Source organism: Ranitomeya variabilis, chromosome 3 (assembly GCF_051348905.1).
Source record: "Ranitomeya variabilis isolate aRanVar5 chromosome 3, aRanVar5.hap1, whole genome shotgun sequence".
NCBI lineage: Eukaryota > Metazoa > Chordata > Amphibia > Anura > Dendrobatidae > Ranitomeya > Ranitomeya variabilis.
In genome coordinates, this window is record NC_135234.1 from 775,239,297 (window position 1) to 775,258,393 (window position 19,097).

General features: G+C 48.0%; 2 protein-coding genes and 1 long non-coding RNA gene across 12 annotated transcripts; 1 reads left to right on the forward strand and 2 right to left on the reverse strand.

Moving 5' to 3' along the window:
- Window positions 1-1,489: 1,489 nt before the first annotated feature.
- LOC143817450 (folate receptor alpha-like) lies at window positions 1,490-6,219 on the reverse strand. Of its 2 annotated transcripts, none has more exons than XM_077298873.1 (5): window positions 6,069-6,219; window positions 4,538-4,673; window positions 3,037-3,225; window positions 2,494-2,629; window positions 1,490-2,032 (listed from the first exon to the last, which is right to left on the reverse strand). In XM_077298873.1, exons 2-5 carry the CDS (start codon window positions 4,667-4,669, stop codon window positions 1,764-1,766), a joined length of 726 nt encoding a protein of 241 aa, XP_077154988.1. In that variant the 5' UTR covers window positions 4,670-4,673; window positions 6,069-6,219; the 3' UTR covers window positions 1,490-1,763. The 2 variants fall into 2 exon arrangements, with proteins under 2 accessions (XP_077154988.1, XP_077154986.1); XM_077298871.1 differs by having other exon boundaries at window positions 4,538-4,754.
- LOC143817451 (uncharacterized) lies at window positions 6,091-7,156 on the forward strand. Of its 8 annotated transcripts, XR_013224156.1 has the most exons (7): window positions 6,091-6,219; window positions 6,339-6,458; window positions 6,540-6,619; window positions 6,651-6,785; window positions 6,828-6,931; window positions 6,963-7,018; window positions 7,050-7,155. It is a non-coding gene; the product is annotated as an uncharacterized LOC143817451 (long non-coding RNA). The 8 variants fall into 8 exon arrangements; XR_013224157.1 differs by lacking the exon at window positions 6,963-7,018 and having other exon boundaries at window positions 6,651-6,754; window positions 6,828-6,875; window positions 7,050-7,156; XR_013224155.1 differs by having other exon boundaries at window positions 6,828-6,889; window positions 6,963-7,096.
- Window positions 7,157-11,741: 4,585 nt separating this feature from the next.
- On the reverse strand, window positions 11,742-13,692 carry LOC143818638 (transmembrane O-methyltransferase homolog). 2 transcript variants are annotated; one of them, XM_077299893.1, is made up of 4 exons: window positions 13,601-13,692; window positions 12,609-12,878; window positions 12,307-12,503; window positions 11,742-12,074 (listed from the first exon to the last, which is right to left on the reverse strand). In XM_077299893.1, the coding sequence occupies exons 2-4, from the start codon at window positions 12,868-12,870 to the stop codon at window positions 11,751-11,753; spliced, it is 783 nt and encodes a 260-aa protein (XP_077156008.1). In that variant the 5' UTR covers window positions 12,871-12,878; window positions 13,601-13,692; the 3' UTR covers window positions 11,742-11,750. The 2 variants fall into 2 exon arrangements, with proteins under 2 accessions (XP_077156008.1, XP_077156009.1); XM_077299894.1 differs by lacking the exon at window positions 13,601-13,692 and having other exon boundaries at window positions 12,609-13,016.
- Between the last annotated feature and the right edge of the window lie 5,405 nt (window positions 13,693-19,097).

Sequence of the window (19,097 nt, forward strand, 5' to 3'; positions counted from 1 at the left end):
TTATTAACGGCAGCAGGTGTAGGCTGATGGGAGTAGTAGTCCCATCAGCCGGCGCCTGCTCTCAGTTATTAGCGGCAGCAGGTGTAGGCTGATGGGAGTAGTAGTCCCATCAGTCGGCGCCTGCTCTCAGTTATTAGCGGCAGCAGGTGTAGGCTGATGGGAGTAGTAGTCCCATCAGTCGGCGCCTGCTCTCAGTTATTAGCGGCAGCAGGTGTAGGCTGATGGGAGTAGTAGTCCCATCAGTCGGCGCCTGCTCTTGCTGTTATCAGTTGAATATAACTGTCAACATTCTCCCCTGCTTGTGCGGATCTCAGCGCGAGCAGAAGAGAATAATGAGAGCAGTCCAGCACCCGGCCCCAGGGAACAGCTCTAACTGTACCACTGCTTCCCAGGCGGCAGTACGTGTCACACTGAGGTCACCCGTGTACGGGATGTTATGTGGCCCGTGCTGCTGTTAAAACCCCCCCAAAAAAACAGACAGGTCAGTGTATTTTGCCCATGGACACATGGTCTATGGAGAAACAGACAGTCCGTGTCAACACACTGACGTGCACATACCCATTCACTTGAATGGGTCTACGTGTGTAAGTTTCTCCAGGACGTGTGAAAACTGTCACCACACAGTACCGGAGACACGGACGTCTGAAAGAGCCCTTATGAGGAGCCATTGGACAGCACAGGGAGCCCCCCACCGACAGGAGGCCTCACACACCTCGTCCCTCCCAGCACAGGGGTCCCCACTCACACACCGTTCTTCCCAACACAGGGCCACCCCCGATAGAGGGCACCACACACACACACACACACCTCCCCCCAGCACAGGACCCCCACCCCTTCCATGCACCGTACCGTGTCCCCCCCCCCCCCCCCCCACGACACAGGGTCACACACATCTTAATTTATAGAGGAGTAGATTGCGAATCATTTCCTTGTTGACCCACCACTCCCATGACTACAGTGGACAGCAGAGAGCACACGGACCAGGGCGGCCTATCCTGTGCGAGTCTGCCCCCGGCCACCAGAGGGCAGAGGATTTCAGCAACACTTTTCTATGCTTTTCTTCCCAGAATATCTGAGGCAGGGGACTCAAACTCGCCTGGGTATATGGGCCACATATAGAAAAAATTTGAATTGGGGAAGGGGGGGGGGGCGCATTCTTTGAAGGACAAAGTGACATTTTTAGCGATACCATTATTTTTCTATACTTTGAACATTTTTGCCGTGTTTATTTCTTTACAGCTTGGGTCGTTACAGATGTGGGGATAACAAATCTGCATCATATTGTAGTTATGTCTCCATATCCAGGTCCTACTTAAAATGAAAACATGCTTGTATAACCGCTCATTATCCAGATTTCCATAGTTTTCCTCCACCCCCCATACACAATTTAGTGGAGCGTGCTTACGGTATGAACAGGTCGAGGGGAGCAAGTTACAACCAAAGACCCCCCACCATCCTCGCTGCAGAGAACATGCAGGCACACGTCTCCTCCTATGGACACGGTTTTATTAGTGTGTATGGCCCTTTAACACCTAGATACATTGTGACGTGTGATATATGAACAGTAGAGGAGTGACAGAATATCACAGCAGCGGCCCATGGGGGGCAGCACGGCACATGGGGGGCAGCACGGCACATGGGGGGCAGCACGGCACATGGGGGGCAGCACGGCACATGGGGGGCAGCACGGCACATGGTGACAGTGGTCAGTGCCCAAGTCCTGGATGATTGAGCGCAGCTCTGAGGGCTATAATCCCATAACTTTACACCACCAGCAGTGATAAGAGCAGCAGGAATATCAGTGGCCCCGTGCGAGGGCCGGAGCCCTTGAGACTGGCGTAGTATTCAGCCACTTTGACGTTGGGGTTGACGCTGCTGTTGAGAAAGAAGAGCTGCATACACCGGCCGCTGCCCCGCGCGTGCTCCGTGAACTTGTAAGAATTACTCCAGAGCTTCTCGCAGAAAGCCTTCTCGGACGGGAAGACGACTCCGACCTTCCGGCACGATGTCCCCACCGGACATTTATTGACTCCTGTTAGGAATAATGGGACAGACGCAGCTTTAGGACGGCCAGTGCACACGTTGCGGATTCTCTGCGGATCCGCAGCGTTTTTTGCAGTGCAGAAACGCTGCAGATCCGCAATTGATTTACAGTACAATGTAAATCAATAAGAAAAAAAAATGCTGTGCACACTTTGCGGAAAATCCGCTGCGGTTTAAAAGAAGTAGCATGTCACTTATTTTTTGTGAATCTGCAGCGTTTTTGTACCCATTCCATTATAGAAAACCGCAGGGGTAAAAACGCAGCAAGTCCGCAAGAAAACCGCAGCAAAAACGCACAAAAAACGCGACAAATCCACCAGGAGAGGCAGAATCCGCACCAGAAATTCCTAAGCCTAATCCGCAACGTGTGCACATAGCCTAAGAGCGTCAGCTCCGGCGACAAATACCCGTCAGGATTCCGTCACAGTCCCAGAAGGGGGCGACACTCACCCTCCGTCCAGTTCCAGCCCTTGTGCCAGTTCTCCATGCAGGTGTAGTCATCTTTGCAGTCGTTGTACCAACCCTGGCAGTCCTCCTTACAGAGGGGAACGTCCAAGATGCGCTCCTTCCTCCAGCTCTGGTCCACCTGCAGGCGGAAGAAAGCAGCATTATCCCCCAGTCACAGCCAGAGCTGAACTCACAATTCTGAACTCACAATTACACTCTGCTGCATTCTGAACAACGCTTGGCTATAGGATGTTACATACAGACATGTCACATTGTGGATAGTTACTGGACATAAAACCATAAAAATAAACTACACCTCCTCAATGCAGCGAGGCAACAACGCGTTGTCTGAACAGCTGAAAGAAAACATTCCATAAAGCTGAATGCAGCTCTGGAAGTGACTGGAGGACAATCAATGACTTGGGTGCACAACTGTGATTGCAGCGTTCGAAATTAAAGGTAAAAATGTCCGGAGGCCAATACCCTGCAGCCTGACACCCGCCACATTACTAGCCTGTCATCCCCCCCCCCCTCCCCCCCCCGTACCTGCTCAATCCAGGGCCCCAGGTTTGGGGAACACTCATAGAAACAAGTATCCTGGATAAAATGCTTCTTGCACTGTTCAGACATCATGCCGCAGTGATTCCAGTCAAAGCTATAGAGGTAGGACTGGTCCTGGTGAGCAGCATGGCTGGTGTTCGTCGTACAGCAGGCCTTGTCCTTCCATGCCTCACACTGCGGAGGAAACAGAAGAAACCCCTCATCATCATGTAGAGGCCGCGAAAGTCAGGACCCAAAAGTCTCCTGTCTGTACATAGAGGGCAATATTATAGTAGTTATATTCTTGTACATAGGAGCAGTATTATAGTAGTTATATTCTTGTACATAGGAGCAGTATTATAGTAGTTATATTCCTGTACATAAGAGCAGTATTATAGTAGTTATATTCTTGTACATAAGAGCAGTATTATAGTAGTTATATTCTTGTATATAGGACCAGTATTATAGTAGTTATATTCTTGTACATAGGAGCAGTATTATAGTAGTTATATTCTTGTACATAAGAGCAGTATTATAGTAGTTATATTCTTGTACATAAGAGCAGTATTATAGTAGTTATATTCTTGTACATAGGGGCAGTATTATAGTAGTTATATTCTTGTACATAGGAGCAGTATTATAGTAGTTATATTCTTGTATATAGAGGCAGTATTATAGTAGTTATATTCTTGTACATAGGGGCAGTATTATAGTAGTTATATTCTTGTACATAGGAGCAGTATTATAGTAGTTATATTCTTGTACATAGCAGCAGTATTATAGTAGTTATATTCTGTACATAGGGGCAGTATTATAGTAGTTATATTCTTGTACATAGGGGCAGTATTATAGTAGTTATATTCTTGTACATAGGAGCAGTATTATAGTAGTTATATTCTGTATATAGGAGCAGTATTATAGTAGTTATATTCTTGTACATAGCAGCAGTATTATAGTAGTTATATTCTTGTACATAGGAGCAGTATTATAGTAGTTATATTCTTGTATATAGAGGCAGTATTATAGTAGTTATATTCTTGTACATAGGGGCAGTATTATAGTAGTTATATTCTTGTACATAGGAGCAGTATTATAGTAGTTATATTCTTGTACATAGCAGCAGTATTATAGTAGTTATATTCTTGTACATAGCAGCAGTATTATAGTAGTTATATTCTGTACATAGGGGCAGTATTATAGTAGTTATATTCTTGTACATAGGGGCAGTATTATAGTAGTTATATTCTTGTACATAGGAGCAGTATTATAGTAGTTATATTCTTGTACATAGGAGCAGTATTATAGTAGTTATATTCTTGTACATAGGAGCAGTATTATAGTAGTTATATTCTTGTACATAGGGGCAGTATTATAGTAGTTATATTCTTGTACATAGGAGCAGTATTATAGTAGTTATATTCTTGTACATAGGGGCAGTATTATAGTAGTTATATTCTTGTACATAGGGGGCAGTATTACATTAGATACATTCTTGCTCCTTTCTCACCTGACCATGTAAGTTGTCCTCCGGTCCTGGCTCTGTCTTGTGGTGCTTCCCGTCTATGCACTGGTCCATGTAGTCCTCTTTGGCAGCAGACAGTAAGGACGCTGCGGTCAGGAGGAGGAGGCAGCGCAGCATGGCTCTAGAATGATGAACGTTGGGCAGTATCATTGGGGCAGGTCTCGGTGGCTTTACATTGTGATCGCTGTCTTGGTTCTATGGTCTGGTGTAACACATTAGTATTAGGCCTGTGACGCAGACTGTAGTCTGGATACATTGTAACAAGCCTTTATCTGGGAGGGTACGTGCCCACGACCAGGGATTGCTGCGGGAGATGCTGCGTATTTATAGCATCTTAGATGGGATTTCTAGAAATCCTGTGTCCGCTATGTGGGCGCCTGCGGATCACCCGCGGACACTGAGGCTCTGTGCACACGATCAGGAACGTCCGAAGCGCTGCCGGATATTGAACGCAGGCGACTCCTCTGATCACTGATCCGTGTGGAATCACCGCATCCAATACATTGTACGGGTGACATTTATCTTGGCGCCTCCACAAGATACATAGACGTGCTGCAGTCTGGAGAGATGCGCCTCATGTCCGTCTCCCATCCCCATGCCGTCACAGGTGGCTGCTGCACAAGCACACAGCGTCCGACCCGCAGCGTCCAGTGATCGTGTGCACAACTACTCTCAAATGTGACTCGTCTCTCCAGACCGCAGCATGTCAATCTCGCTTGTGGAGACGCAAATCAGAAGTTACAAAAAATAGACTGTATTGAATGCAGTAAATCTGCACGGTTCAGGTAATCGAGGAGTGACCGGCGTTCACAGAACACAGCGACGATGTGCTGCAGCCAAAGTGCTGCCGACTCCTGACCGCCTGCACACACCCTTAGGTGAACGTCGCCATTCATTGACAGCAAACAGTTACAACAAAATTATTGCGATGTTGGTCACTTACATAAGGGTTTTCTGAATGTACCCAGCTTTCCCAGAGCCCTGATTGGTCAGTCTGCCATTAACCATCAGTCTATGCCAGACTCCTAGGTCACAGAGTGGGAAAGCGGAGTCCTCACAACTGTAACAACAGCCATCAGTGATCACCCAGCTTTCCCAGACCCTGAATGGTCAGTCTGCCGCTAACGATCAGTCTATGCCAGACTCCTAGGTCACAGAGTGGGAAAGCGGAGTCCTCACAGCTGTAACAACGGCCATCAGTGATCACCCAGCTTTCCTACCAACTGATAGAACCAAGGAGGAAAATTGAGACTTCTGGGTCCTAATGCAGAACCAGTACCACCTACAATACAGGGGTCTGATATGGCAGAGGAGCCCCCCAACCACCACCAATGCTGTAGGATCCAATGACATTCGTTACCTGTACAAAACCTATATCAACAGCCATGGGCCTAACACTACAAGTCTCATTATGCACTGCATAAGAAATACCGGGATTTTCTGGGTCTTGTAGTTCCACAATTACAGATACAGTATATGACGCATTGTCTGAATGTCAGAAGTGTCTTGTACTTACCACAACAGGGGACTTGTCAATTCTGGGACCTTGTGAGCATGGAGCGGAGGCTTCAGGGGATCTAGGGGCCGGTGCTGACGTCCCACAGGTGGATGGGATCAGAAGCGCACAGGTGCTAAGGTCCCACAGGTGGCAGGGATCAGGTGGGCAGGTCCTACAGGTGGGCAGGTCCTACAGGTGGGCAGGTCCTACAGGTGGGCAGGTCCTACAGGTGGGCAGGTCCTACAGGTGGGCAGGTCCTACAGGTGGACAGGTCCTACAGGTGGACAGGTCCTACAGGTGGACGGGATCAGGTGGGCAGGTCCTACAGGTGGACGGGATCAGGTGGGAAGGTGCAGAGGTCCCACAGGTGGCCTGAGGGATCAGGTGTGGGGGTCCCACTGGTGTCAGGTCCAACAGGTGGACGGGATCAGGTGCAGAGGTCCCACAGGTGGTCTGAGGGATCAGGTGTGGGGGTCTCACTGGTGTCAGGGATCAGGTGGGCAGGTCCTACAGGTGGACGGGATCAGGTGGGCAGGTGCAGAGGTCCCACAGGTGGTCTGAGGGATCAGGTGTGGGGGTCCCACTGGTGTCAGGGATCAGGTGGGCAGGTCCTACAGGTGGACGGGATCAGGTGGGCAGGTGCAGAGGTCCCACAGGTGGTCTGAGGGATCAGGTGTGGGGGTCCCACTGGTGTCAGGGATCAGGTGGGCAGGTCTTACAGGTGGACGGGATCAGGTGGGCAGGTGCAGAGGTCCCACAGGTGGTCTGAGGGATCAGGTGTGGGGGTCCCACTGGTGTCAGGGATCAGGTGGGCAGGTCCTACAGGTGGACGGGATCAGGTGGGCAGGTGCAGAGGTCCCACAGGTGGTCTGAGGGATCAGGTGTGGGGGTCTCACTGGTGTCAGGGATCAGGTGGGCAGGTCCTACAGGTGGACGGGATCAGGTGGGCAGGTGCAGAGGTCCCACAGGTGGCAGGGATAAGGTGCGGGGGTCCCACAGGTGGCAGGGATCAGGTGCGGGGGTCCCACAGCTGGCAGGGATCAGGTGCGGGGGTCCCACTGGTGTCAGACTCCAGGATTCAGGGTCCGGCAGAGCGCTTTCCCCGTCTCCTGTCCCCGCTAGAATGTGCAGAGTAATGACTGTCGCTCAGAGAATATCCTGCGATTCTCCGCTGCTGGGAGCAAAGTGCGAGTCGCCATCTGCATTAATCTTTAGCCAATGTGCTGATGTCGGAAGGATCCGTGTGCTGCTCAGCAGGTGCGGACTGGGGCTGAAATTCAGTCCTGGCATCATGTGAAATCACACAGGCCCATGTTGTCCCCCAGCACCAGATGGGATACATCACTAATATTACCCTGGATGGAGGAAAGACCGATATTTCTAATGACACCGGTGGGGTAAGTGACGGAGGCAGCGACTTTGTGCTCTATCACAACTCTTACCAGTATGGGGGTCTTGAGAGCAGAGATTCTGTTAACAACGTAGCAGACAAGGCCGCCCCGACCCGCCCGGCCCTGAGCTCGGGTCACTCGCTCCTGCCCTCTGCTGGCGGACGGCACAGGGGATGTTCACACCTGCAGGTTTTAGCCTTGCGCACATTCTGCATGGTGATGTTATCTATATGGTGATGTTATCTATATGGTGATGTTATCTATATGGTGATGTTATCTATATGGTGATGTTATCTATATGGTGATGTTATATATATATATATATATATATTGTCCTCTTATTTTTGGTGGAACAAGCTGTACACATGGCATAAATATGAGGCTTCTTTGTGTGGAGAATCCCCCCAATGTGGTTGGTCCGCCATCGTGTTTGTTCAGGGTCTCGCACGGCTGAATTTCCCGCTGACTCCGCCGCTCGCGGGCGACCATCTCTATGGATTGTTAGATTAAAGATACGGAGCCGATAGATACCCGTGAGACCGATCACTGGTGTGTCGTTTACTGGCGCGGGGTCTCCCTAATGTGATAACCAGCCAAGGTGAAGCAGACAGCCGCTTGCCCTGGTGCGGTGACACTCGGGGTAATGGTAGTGGGTGACAGCTGTGATGTCAAATCATATCTGCCATCAACCCCTGGGGGTAGTATAAGACACCCCATTAATAACTTAATAAAACTACACACAAAAAATACTTCATCAGAAAAAGCGCCCCCTCCTGACCAAAGGTTGTGACTGGTATTACAGCTCGGCTCCACCAAAGTGAATGGAGATCATTTATCAGATCCTGAACGTGTCCTTCCAGGCCGGCTCAGAGGAGGATGGACGTATCCCACCATTGTGTGGGGGCATCCTGGAGGGTCCCAGCCGGAGACCCCCTGCATAGTCCTATAGGCTTCTCTATAAGTCAATAATGTGGAAATGATAAAAGCTAAACCTGTAAAGAGGCGTCAAATTGTAGAGCCAATAACCCCTAGGTGTGCGGGATAATAATAATTTATATAGCGCCAACATATTCCGCAGCGCTTTACGGGATCCGGACAAACCCGAACAAGGCTCCAGAATGGCGGCTGTCACCAATTTCACTGATGATTTGCACACGTGAGTTCTCAGAGCTGAGGATTTGGAACAATTGTATCCAGTCCTGACAATGTTCTCTCCTGTGCTGAGAGTCTGTTACAATGTATCAGCGCAGGGGATGTGACAGTCTGGAGACTTGTGCATCACTGGGTACAACTGTAACGAACCCTCAGCAGTTCACCTCTCGCAGTCCAGTTATGGTCCAGATCTCCGTTTGCTGTCAGTGAATTGGAGCTTTCATGTGGCACAATATGGCGACACTTGGCCTCAGGGTTGTCAGTGGCCGGGGACTCTGGTGTCAGTGCCCAGGATCGACCATCTGTCAAACATGGCACTAAATTAACCACTTCATGACCAGACAGTGTTCGACTTTCGCTCTTCTGTTTTTGCATCCCTTGCTTTCAAAAAGCCATAAGATTTCATGTTCACCGAGCCAGATGAGGCCGGTGCGGGGCCCCGACGACTGATATTGGCGCTACTATAATGTACTCAACTGGGGAAAATCCAAATGCGGTGAAAACAAAGGGCAACAATCCGGCCATGACTGCATCATGATGTGTAAGACGAGCTGGGCCGGGGTCCTCCAGACAGGCAGTGGCATTTAAATGGTTAAACAGCAGCGATGGGTGCTCACAAGGGTCGCTGCAGTAACGGCACCAGGTGGCTACAGTGCGGTAATATTTATTATGTCCTATGTTAGAAAAGGGTTAAAGAGCAAATTGATAGAAAACGCCCATGTGCAAGATAATACGTGGCTCAGTGCCTATGAGGGGACGTGGCTCAGTGCCTATGAGGGGACGTGGCTCAGTGCCTATGAGGGGACGTGGCTCAGTGCCTATGAGGGGACGTGGCTCAGTGCCTATGATGAAACATGGCTCAGTGCCTATGAGGGGACGTGGCTCAGTGCCTATGAGGGGACGTGGCTCAGTGCCTATGAGGGGACGTGGCTCAGTGCCTATGAGCAGGTATGGCTCAGTGCCTATGAGGGGACGTGGCTCAGTGCCTATGAGGAAACATGGCTCAGTGCCTATGAGGGGACGTGGCTCAGTGCCTATGGGGGGACGTGGCTCAGTGCCTATGGGGGGACGTGGCTCGGTGCCTATGGGGGGACGTGGCTCAGTGCCTATGGGGGGACGTGGCTCAGTGCCTATGAGCAGACGTGGCTCAGTGCCTATGAGCAGACGTGGCTCAGTGCCTATGATCGGTTATGGCTCAGTGCCTATGAGCAGACGTGGCTCAGTGACTGTGATCGAACGTGGCTCAGTGCCTATGATCGGGTATGGCTCAGTGACTGAGGGGACGTGGCTCAGTGCCTATGATCGGGTATGGCTCAGTGACTGAGGGGACGTGGCTCAGTGCCTATGATCGGGTATGGCTCAGTGACTGAGGGGACGTGGCTCAGTGCCTATGATCGGGTATGGCTCAGTGCCTATGAGCAGACGTGGCTCAGTGACTGTGATCGGACGTTGCTCAGTGACTGAGGGTACGTGGCTCAGTGCCTATGATCGGGTATGGCTCAGTGACTGAGGGGACGTGGCTCAGTGCCTATGATCGGGTATGGCTCAGTGACTGAGGGGACGTGGCTCAGTGCCTATGATCGGGTATGGCTCAGTGACTGAGGGGACGTGGCTCAGTGCCTATGATCGGGTATGGCTCAGTGCCTATGAGCAGACGTGGCTCAGTGACTGTGATCGGACGTTGCTCAGTGACTGAGGGTACGTGGCTCAGTGCCTATGATCGGGTATGGCTCAGTGACTGAGGGGACGTGGCTCAGTGCCTATGAGCAGACGTGGCTCAGTGACTGTGATTGGACGTGGCTCAGTGCCTATGATCGGGTATGGCTCAGTGACTATGAGGAGACGTGGCTCAGTGACTATGAGCGGGTATGGCTCACAGCCTATGAGCGGGTATAGCTCAGTGCCTATACGCAGACGTAGCTCAGTGCCTATGAGCAGACGTGGCTCAGTGCCTATGAGCAGACGTGGCTCAGTGCCTATGATCGGTTATGGCTCAGTGCCTATGAGCAGACGTGGCTCAGTGACTGTGATCGGACGTGGCTCAGTGCCTATGATCGGGTATGGCTCAGTGCCTATGAGCAGACGTGGCTCAGTGATTGTGATCGGACGTGGCTCAGTGCCTATGATCGGGTATGGCTCAGTGACTGAGGGGATGTGGCTCAGTGCCTATGATCGGGTATGGCTCAGTGCCTATGAGCAGACGTGGCTCAGTGACTGTGATCGGACGTGGCTCAGTGCCTATGATCGGGTATGGCTCAGTGACTATGAGCGGGTATGGCTCACAGCCTATGAGCGGGTATAGCTCAGTGCCTATACGCAGACGTGGCTCAGTACCTATGATCGGTTATGGCTCAGTGCCTATGAGCAGACGTGGCTCAGTGACTGTGATCGGACGTGGCTCAGTGCCTATGATCGGGTATGGCTCAGTGACTATGAGGAGACGTGGCTCAGTGACTATGAGAACGGGCGCAGCTACAGGACAGGGTGCAACCAGAACCACATATATGGCATTTACTTGGTTGGTCTGCTGGGAATCGGACCCCCGGAATGAATGTTAATCAATAGTACTAATATGCAAATTGCCTCTTCTGAGAAAAAGAGGACTTAACTCTATAGCGCCACCTGTTGGAAGTAGCGATCCTACAAGTCACAATCAACCCTCTAACGAGTCGTGCAATATGACTTAGGATAAAAGCCAAATCAGTATCTCAATCCGCAGACTCGGTGTTTCGGGCTGTTGGATCTCGTCAGTGCAAAGCATGAGAACGGATTTGACTGAATAGTCCTGTGATCTCATGTATTTTATGCCTTCATTTTCAATCTCTGCTTGCTGTCAGTGAACAGAAACCTCCTTGTTCACATTTAGAGGATGGAAATGTGTTCAGATCTAATACTTGTCACAGCTGAGCATTTGTTACAGTTGCATCGGCTTTTCCACAGTCCTCTCCTACAGACTAATGCGGCTGTGGATGAACATCCGTGTCGCTATAACATCGCACCCCCATAATATGTGTCTACGTTGGTGGACGACGTGGTCGGATTTTATCTGCAGACTTTGTTGTCATTAGGTTTTGGATTTTAGCGTAACAGCGGTACCCCCTCCCCCCACAAAAAAATGAATGAAGCGTAGATATTAGGAAAACCGTCTTTATTGTCTTCAGTCCTGCAGTTTGGAGAAGGTCAGCTCCGCCATCCCGTCCCGGATGTACCGGAAATACTCCAGGTGGCCGCGGTGCATCTTCAGCTGATATTTCCCGGACGTCTTGACGTACTGCAAGAAATGGGGGGCCCCGGGGAAGAGCACGTTGTCCGCCAGGACCACGGTCCCCTCCTGCAGCAGTCCCACCTCCTCCAGCAGCTGCAGGTCTCGCAGGTAGCAGCGCTTGCCGTGGTCCATGAAGATGAAGTCCAGCTTCTGCACCCCGTGCTTGTCCTTCAGCTGCGCGATGACGTCATTGGACGGCCCAACCAGGAGCTCCACCTGCAGGCGCGGAGCAGAGCGCGGAGCCGTCAGTGGCGGCATAAGACATACCGCAGCATCATCAACCATGTGCCCCAATGTGCCATCACAGATGTCCCCAGTGCCCCGATCAGAACCCTCCTTAGCAGATAATTTGTGAAAATAAGAATTGGAGCAAAGTTTGGTCCCAACTTTCCAATAATCACGACAACTAGTGTGATTCGGCCGCACAGAATAAATCTATATATCTCACCGTGTCGTCATCAAACCCGGCCAGTCGGATCACCTTCTCGGCCACCGCAGCTTTCCCAGGGTTGGCATCCACAGTGTAGAGTCTGGCGCCCAGGGGCAGCGCCTGCGCCATTATTATGGTGGCGTATCCGCACTGAGTGCCCAGCTCCAGCACATTGAGCGGCGCGTTCTCATAAATCAGCCGGTCCAGGACCTTCCCTGAAAAGAAAAATACAGACCCAAAAGTGACAACTCACAGGGAAGGGCCCCATAAGGTTGAAGAATAGACATTTCTCAGTCCAGGGGGCTCTATGTAACTTTTACCTTTCTGGGGCCCGATGTTACTTAGATATTCGCAGTGATAGCAATATTGGTCAAACGTGTTGAGCACGTGCTGGGGGTCTCCAGGGATGGCATGGGTGATAACGTACTGAAAGGCCCTCTCCTCCCGGGGGATACCGGTGAGATAGTCCTGAATACGGCGCACTATGACGGCACGATAGAAGAGCAGAAAGTAATGACGGTACCGGATGATCACGGTGATAATGAAGGGGATGAAGGCCAAAGCAATGGCGGGAGACACCATGATCCAACCTGCACAACAGAAGACGGGATGGTGTGAAAACTAATCATAATCCTCCTTCACCAGAGAAATATCACAACTACTATAATACTGCCCCTATATACAAGAATATAACTACTATAATACTGCCCCTATGTACAAGAATATAACTACTATAATACTGCCCCTATGTACAAGAATATAACTACTATAATACTGCCCCTATGTACAAGAATATAACTACTATAATACTGCCCCTATGTACAAGAATATAACTACTATAATACTGCCCCTATGTACAAGAATATAACTACTATAATACTGCTCCTATGTACAAGAATATACCTACTATAATACTGCCTCTATGTACAAGAATATAACTATTATAATACTGCCCCTATGTACAAGAATATAACTACTATAATATTGCTCCTACGTACAAGAATATAACTACTATAATACTGCTCCTATGTACAAGAATATAACTACTATAATACTGCTCCTATGTACAAGAATATAACTACTATAATATTGCTCCTACGTACAAGAATATAACTACTATAATACTGCCCCTATGTACAAGAATATAACTACTATAATACTGCCCCTATGTACAAGAATATACTTTGTCATGTTATGAATCAGTTATACTTCCGTCACTTTACGACCTTTTTCTGTGTCTTTCTTACATTTGCCCATTTTCCTGTGTGAAACATGTTGGAATAGATGTGTATTATTGCATCGTTATCGTTACCTTGTTCGGTGTCTGGCAGTTTCTTCTCTCTTGTGTTCCTCTGATCTGCGTTGTTTGTCTTCTATTCTCCATTATTAATGAGTGGGTGCAGCCAGTTAGGGGACAACACACGAGAGGCATTACTCAGGTTGCAACGGGTGCCAGGTGTTATGGGGTGAAGATACAGACCGCTCACTATCTGCTCTACCCACTTATAATATTCAGTCTTATATATTGATGTTTACTGATAATAGCGAGAACCAATCCCATAATGAAAGAGCTTTGCTAAGGCTTTACAGTCACAGTGTACATACATTACATTACTGATCCTGAGTTACATCCTGTATTATACCCCTGAGCTGCACTCACTATTCTGCTGGTGCAGTCACTGTGTACACACATTACATTACTGATCCTGAGTTACCTCCTGTATTATACCCAAGAGCTGCACTCACTATTCTGCTGGTGCAGTCACTGTGTACATACATTACATTACTGATCCTGAGTTACATCCTGTATTATACCCCAGAGCTGCACTCACTATTCTGCTGGTGCAGTCACTGTGTACATACATTACATTACTGATCCTGAGTTACATCCTGTATTATACTCCAGAGCTGCACTCACTATTCTGCTGGTGCAGTCACTGTGTACATACATTACATTACTGATCCTGAGTTACCTCCTGTATTATACCCCAGAGCTGCACTCACTATTCTGCTGGTGCAGTCACTGTGTACATACATTACATTACTGATCCTGAGTTACATCCTGTATTATACTCCAGAGCTGCACTCACTATTCTGCTGGTGCAGTCACTGTGTACATACATTACATTACTGATCCTGAGTTACATCCTGCATTATACCCCAGAGCTGCACTCACTATTCTGCTGGTGCAGTCACTGTGTACATACATTACATTACTGATCCTGAGTTACATCCTGAATTATACCCCAGAGCTGCACTCACTATTCTGCTGGTGCAGTCACTGTGTACATACATTACATTACTGATCCTGAGTTACATCCTGCATTATACCCCAGAGCTGCACTCACTATTCTGCTGGTGCAGTCACTGTGTACATACATTACATTACTGATCCTGAGTTACCTCCTGTATTATACCCCAGAGCTGCACTCACTATTCTGATGGTGCAGTCATTGTGTACATACATTACATTACTGATCCTGAGTTACATCCTGCATTATACTCCAGAGCTGCACTCACTATTCTGCTGGTGCAGTCACTGTGTACATACATTACTGATCCTGAGTTACATCCTGTATTATACCCCAGAGCTGCACTCACTATTCTGCTGGTACAGTCACTGTGTACATACATTACATTACTGATCCTGAGTTACATCCTGTATTATACTCCAGAGCTGCACTCACTATTCTGCTGGTGCAGTCACTGTATACATACATTACATTACTGATCCTGAGTTACCTCCTGTATTATACCCAAGAGCTGCACTCACTATTCTGCTGGTGCAGTCACTGTGTACATACATTACTGATCCTGAGTTACATCCTGTATTATACTCCAGAGCTGCACTCACTATTCTGCTGGTGCAGTCACTGTGTACACACATTACATTACTGATCCTGAGTTACATCCTGTATTATACCCCAGAGCTGCACTCACTATTCTGCTGGTGCAGTCACTGTGTACATACATTACATTACTGATCCTGAGTTACCTCCTGTATTATACCCCAGAGCCGCACTCACTATTCTGCTGGTGCAGTCACTGTGTACATACATTACATTACTGATCCTGAGTGACCTCCTGTATTATACTACAGAGCTGCACTCACTATTCTGCTGGTGCAGTCACTGTGTACATACATTACTGATCCTGAGTTACATCCTGTATTATACCCCAGAGCTGCACTCACTATTCTGCTGGTGCAGTCACTGTGTACATACATTACATTACTGATCCTGAGTTACATCCTGTATTATACCCCAGAGCTGCACTCACTATTCTGCTGGTGCAGTCACTGTGTACATACATTACTGATCCTGAGTTACATCCTGTATTATACTCCAGAGCTGCACTCACTATTCTGCTGGTGCAGTCACTGTGTACATACATTACATTACTGATCCTGAGTGACCTCCTGTATTATACCCCAGAGCTGCACTCACTATTCTGCTGGTGTAGTCACTGTGTACATACATTACATTACTGATCCTGAGTTACATCCTGTATTATACTCCAGAGCTGCACTCACTATTCTGCTGGTGCAGTCACTGTGTACATACATTACATTACTGATCCTGTGTTACAACCTGTATTATACCCCAGAGCTGCACTCACTATTCTGCTGGTGCAGTCACTGTGTACATACATTACATTACTGATCCTGAGTTACCTCCTGTATTATACCCCAGAGCTGCACTCACTATTCTGCTGGTGCAGTCACTGTGTACATACATTACTGATCCTGAGTTACCTCCTGTATTATACTCCAGAGCTGCACTCACTATTCTGCTGGTGCAGTCACTGTGTACATACATTACTGATCCTGAGTTACATCCTGTATTATACCCCAGAGCTGCACTCACTATTCTGCTGGTGCAGTCACTGTGTACATACATTACTGATCCTGAGTTACCTCCTGTATTATACTCCAGAGCTGCACTCACTATTCTGCTGGTGCAGTCACTGTGTACATACATTACTGATCCTGAGTTACCTCCTGTTTTATACTCCAGAGCTGCACTCACTATTCTGCTGGTGCAGTCACTCTGTACATACATTACATTACTGATCCTGAGTTACATCCTGTATTATACCCCAGAGCTGCACTCACTATTCTGCTGGTGCAGTCACTGTGTACATACATTACATTACTGATCCTGAGTTACCTCCTGTATTATACTCCAGAGCTGCACTCACTATTCTGCTGGTGCAGTCACTGTGTACATACATTACTGATCCTGAGTTACATCCTGTTTTATACTCCAGAGCTGCACTCACTATTCTGCTGGTGCAGTCACTCTGTACATACATTACATTACTGATCCTGAGTTACCTCCTGTATTATACCCCAGAGCTGCACTCACTATTCTGCTGGTGCAGTCACTGTGTACATACATTACTGATCCTGAGTTACATCCTGTATTATACCCCAGAGCTGCACTCACTATTCTGCTGGTGCAGTCACTGTGTACATACATTACTGATCCTGAGTTACATCCTGTATTATACTCCAGAGCTGCACTCACTATTCTGCTGGTGCAGTCACTGTGCACATACATTACTGATCCTGAGTTACATCCTGTATTATACCCCAGAGCTGCACTCACTATTCTGCTGGTGCAGTCACTGTGTACATACATTACATTACTGATCCTGAGTTACATCCTGTATTATACCCCAGAGCTGCACTCACTATTCTGCTGGTGCAGTCGCTGTGTACATACATTACATTACTGATCCTGAGTTACATCCTGTATTATACTCCAGAGCTGCACTCACTATTCTGCTGGTGCAGTCACTGTGTACATACATTACTGATCCTGAGTTACATCCTGTATTATACTCCAGAGCTGCACTCACTATTCTGCTGGTGCAGTCACTGTGTACATACAGGATGTAACTCAGGATCAGTAATGTATGTACACAGTGACTGCACCAGCAGAATAGTGAGTGCAGCTCTGGGGTATAATACAGGATGTAACTCAGGATCAGTAATGTATTATACCCCAGAGCTGCACTCACTATTCTGCTGGTGCAGTCACTGTGTACATACATTACATTACTGATCCTGAGTTACATCCTGTATTATACTCCAGAGCTGCACTCACTATTCTGCTGGTGCAGTCACTGTGTACATACATTACATTACTGATCCTGAGTTACATCCTGTATTATACTCCAGAGCTGCACTCACTATTCTGCTGGTGCAGTCACTGTGTACATACATTACATTACTGATCCTGAGTTACATCCTGTATTATACCCCAGAGCTGCACTCACTATTCTGCTGGTGCAGTCACTGTGTACATACATTACTGATCCTGAGTTACATCCTGTATTATACTCCAGAGCTGCACTCACTATTCTGCTGGTGCAGTCACTGTGTACATACATTACATTACTGATCCTGAGTTACATCCTGTATTATACCCCAGAGCTGCACTCACTATTCTGCTGGTGCAGTCACTGTGTACATACATTACATTACTGATCCTGAGTTACATCCTGTATTATACCCCAGAGCTGCACTCACTATTCTGCTGGTGCAGTCACTGTGTACATACATTACTGATCCTGAGTTACATCCTGTATTATACCCCAGAGCTGCACTCACTATTCTGCTGGTGCAGTCACTGTGTACATACATTACATTACTGATCCTGAGTTACCTCCTGTATTATACTCCAGAGCTGCACTCACTATTCTGCTGGTGCAGTCACTGTGTACATACATTACATTACTGATCCTGAGTTACATCCTGTATTATACCCCAGAGCTGCACTCACTATTCTGCTGGTGCAGTCACTGTGTACATACATTACATTACTGATCCTGAGTTACATCCTGTATTATACCCCAGAGCTGCACTCACTATTCTGCTGGTGCAGTCACTGTGTACATACATTACTGATCCTGAGTTACATCCTGTATTATACCCCAGAGCTACAATCACTATTTATGTTACTTTCTTATAAAGGTGCTAATATTTCCACAGCGCTGTACATACATTATCATCGCTGTCCCCATTGGGACTCAGAATATAGATTACCTATCAGTATGTGTTTGGGGTATGGGAGAAAACCATAGTACCTGGTGTTAACACACTCAAAACACTGAGCGAACATACAAACTGTTTGCAAATGTTGTTCTTAGCGGGATGTGAACACAGGATTCCAGTGCTGCAAAGCAACAGTGCTAACCACTGAGCCACCTTGCAGTGCTAACCACTGAGCCACCGTGCTGCCATTCTGTTGATCGTCCCTCCTGCACAGCACTTGTGAAGTGTCGGCCCAGAGTCCATCATAAACCGACCTGTTGTACCTTTTATTGTCAGGGAATATTGACCGAACAAAGTTCAGGGCGACGTCAGATTAATTATAGGTTTGATCAAATGCACTGCTCAAAAAAAAATAAAGGGAACACTAAAGCAACAGAATATAATGCAAGTAAATCAAACTCCTGTGAAATCAGACTGTCCACTTAGGAAGCAACACTGATTGACAATCAATTTCACATGCTGTTGTGCAAATGGAATAGGCAACAGATGGAAATTATTGGCAATTATCAAGACCCCCTCAATAAAGGAGTGGTTCTGCAGGTGGGGACCACAGACCACATCTCAGTACCAATGCTTTCCGGCTGATGTTTTTGTCACTGTTGAATGTTGGTTGTGCTTTCACACTCGTGGTAGCATGAGACGGACTCTACAACCCACACAAGTGGCTCAGGTAGTGCAGCTCATCCAGGATGGCACATCAATGCGAGCTGTGGCAAGAAGGTTTGCTGTGTCTGTCAGCATAGTGTCC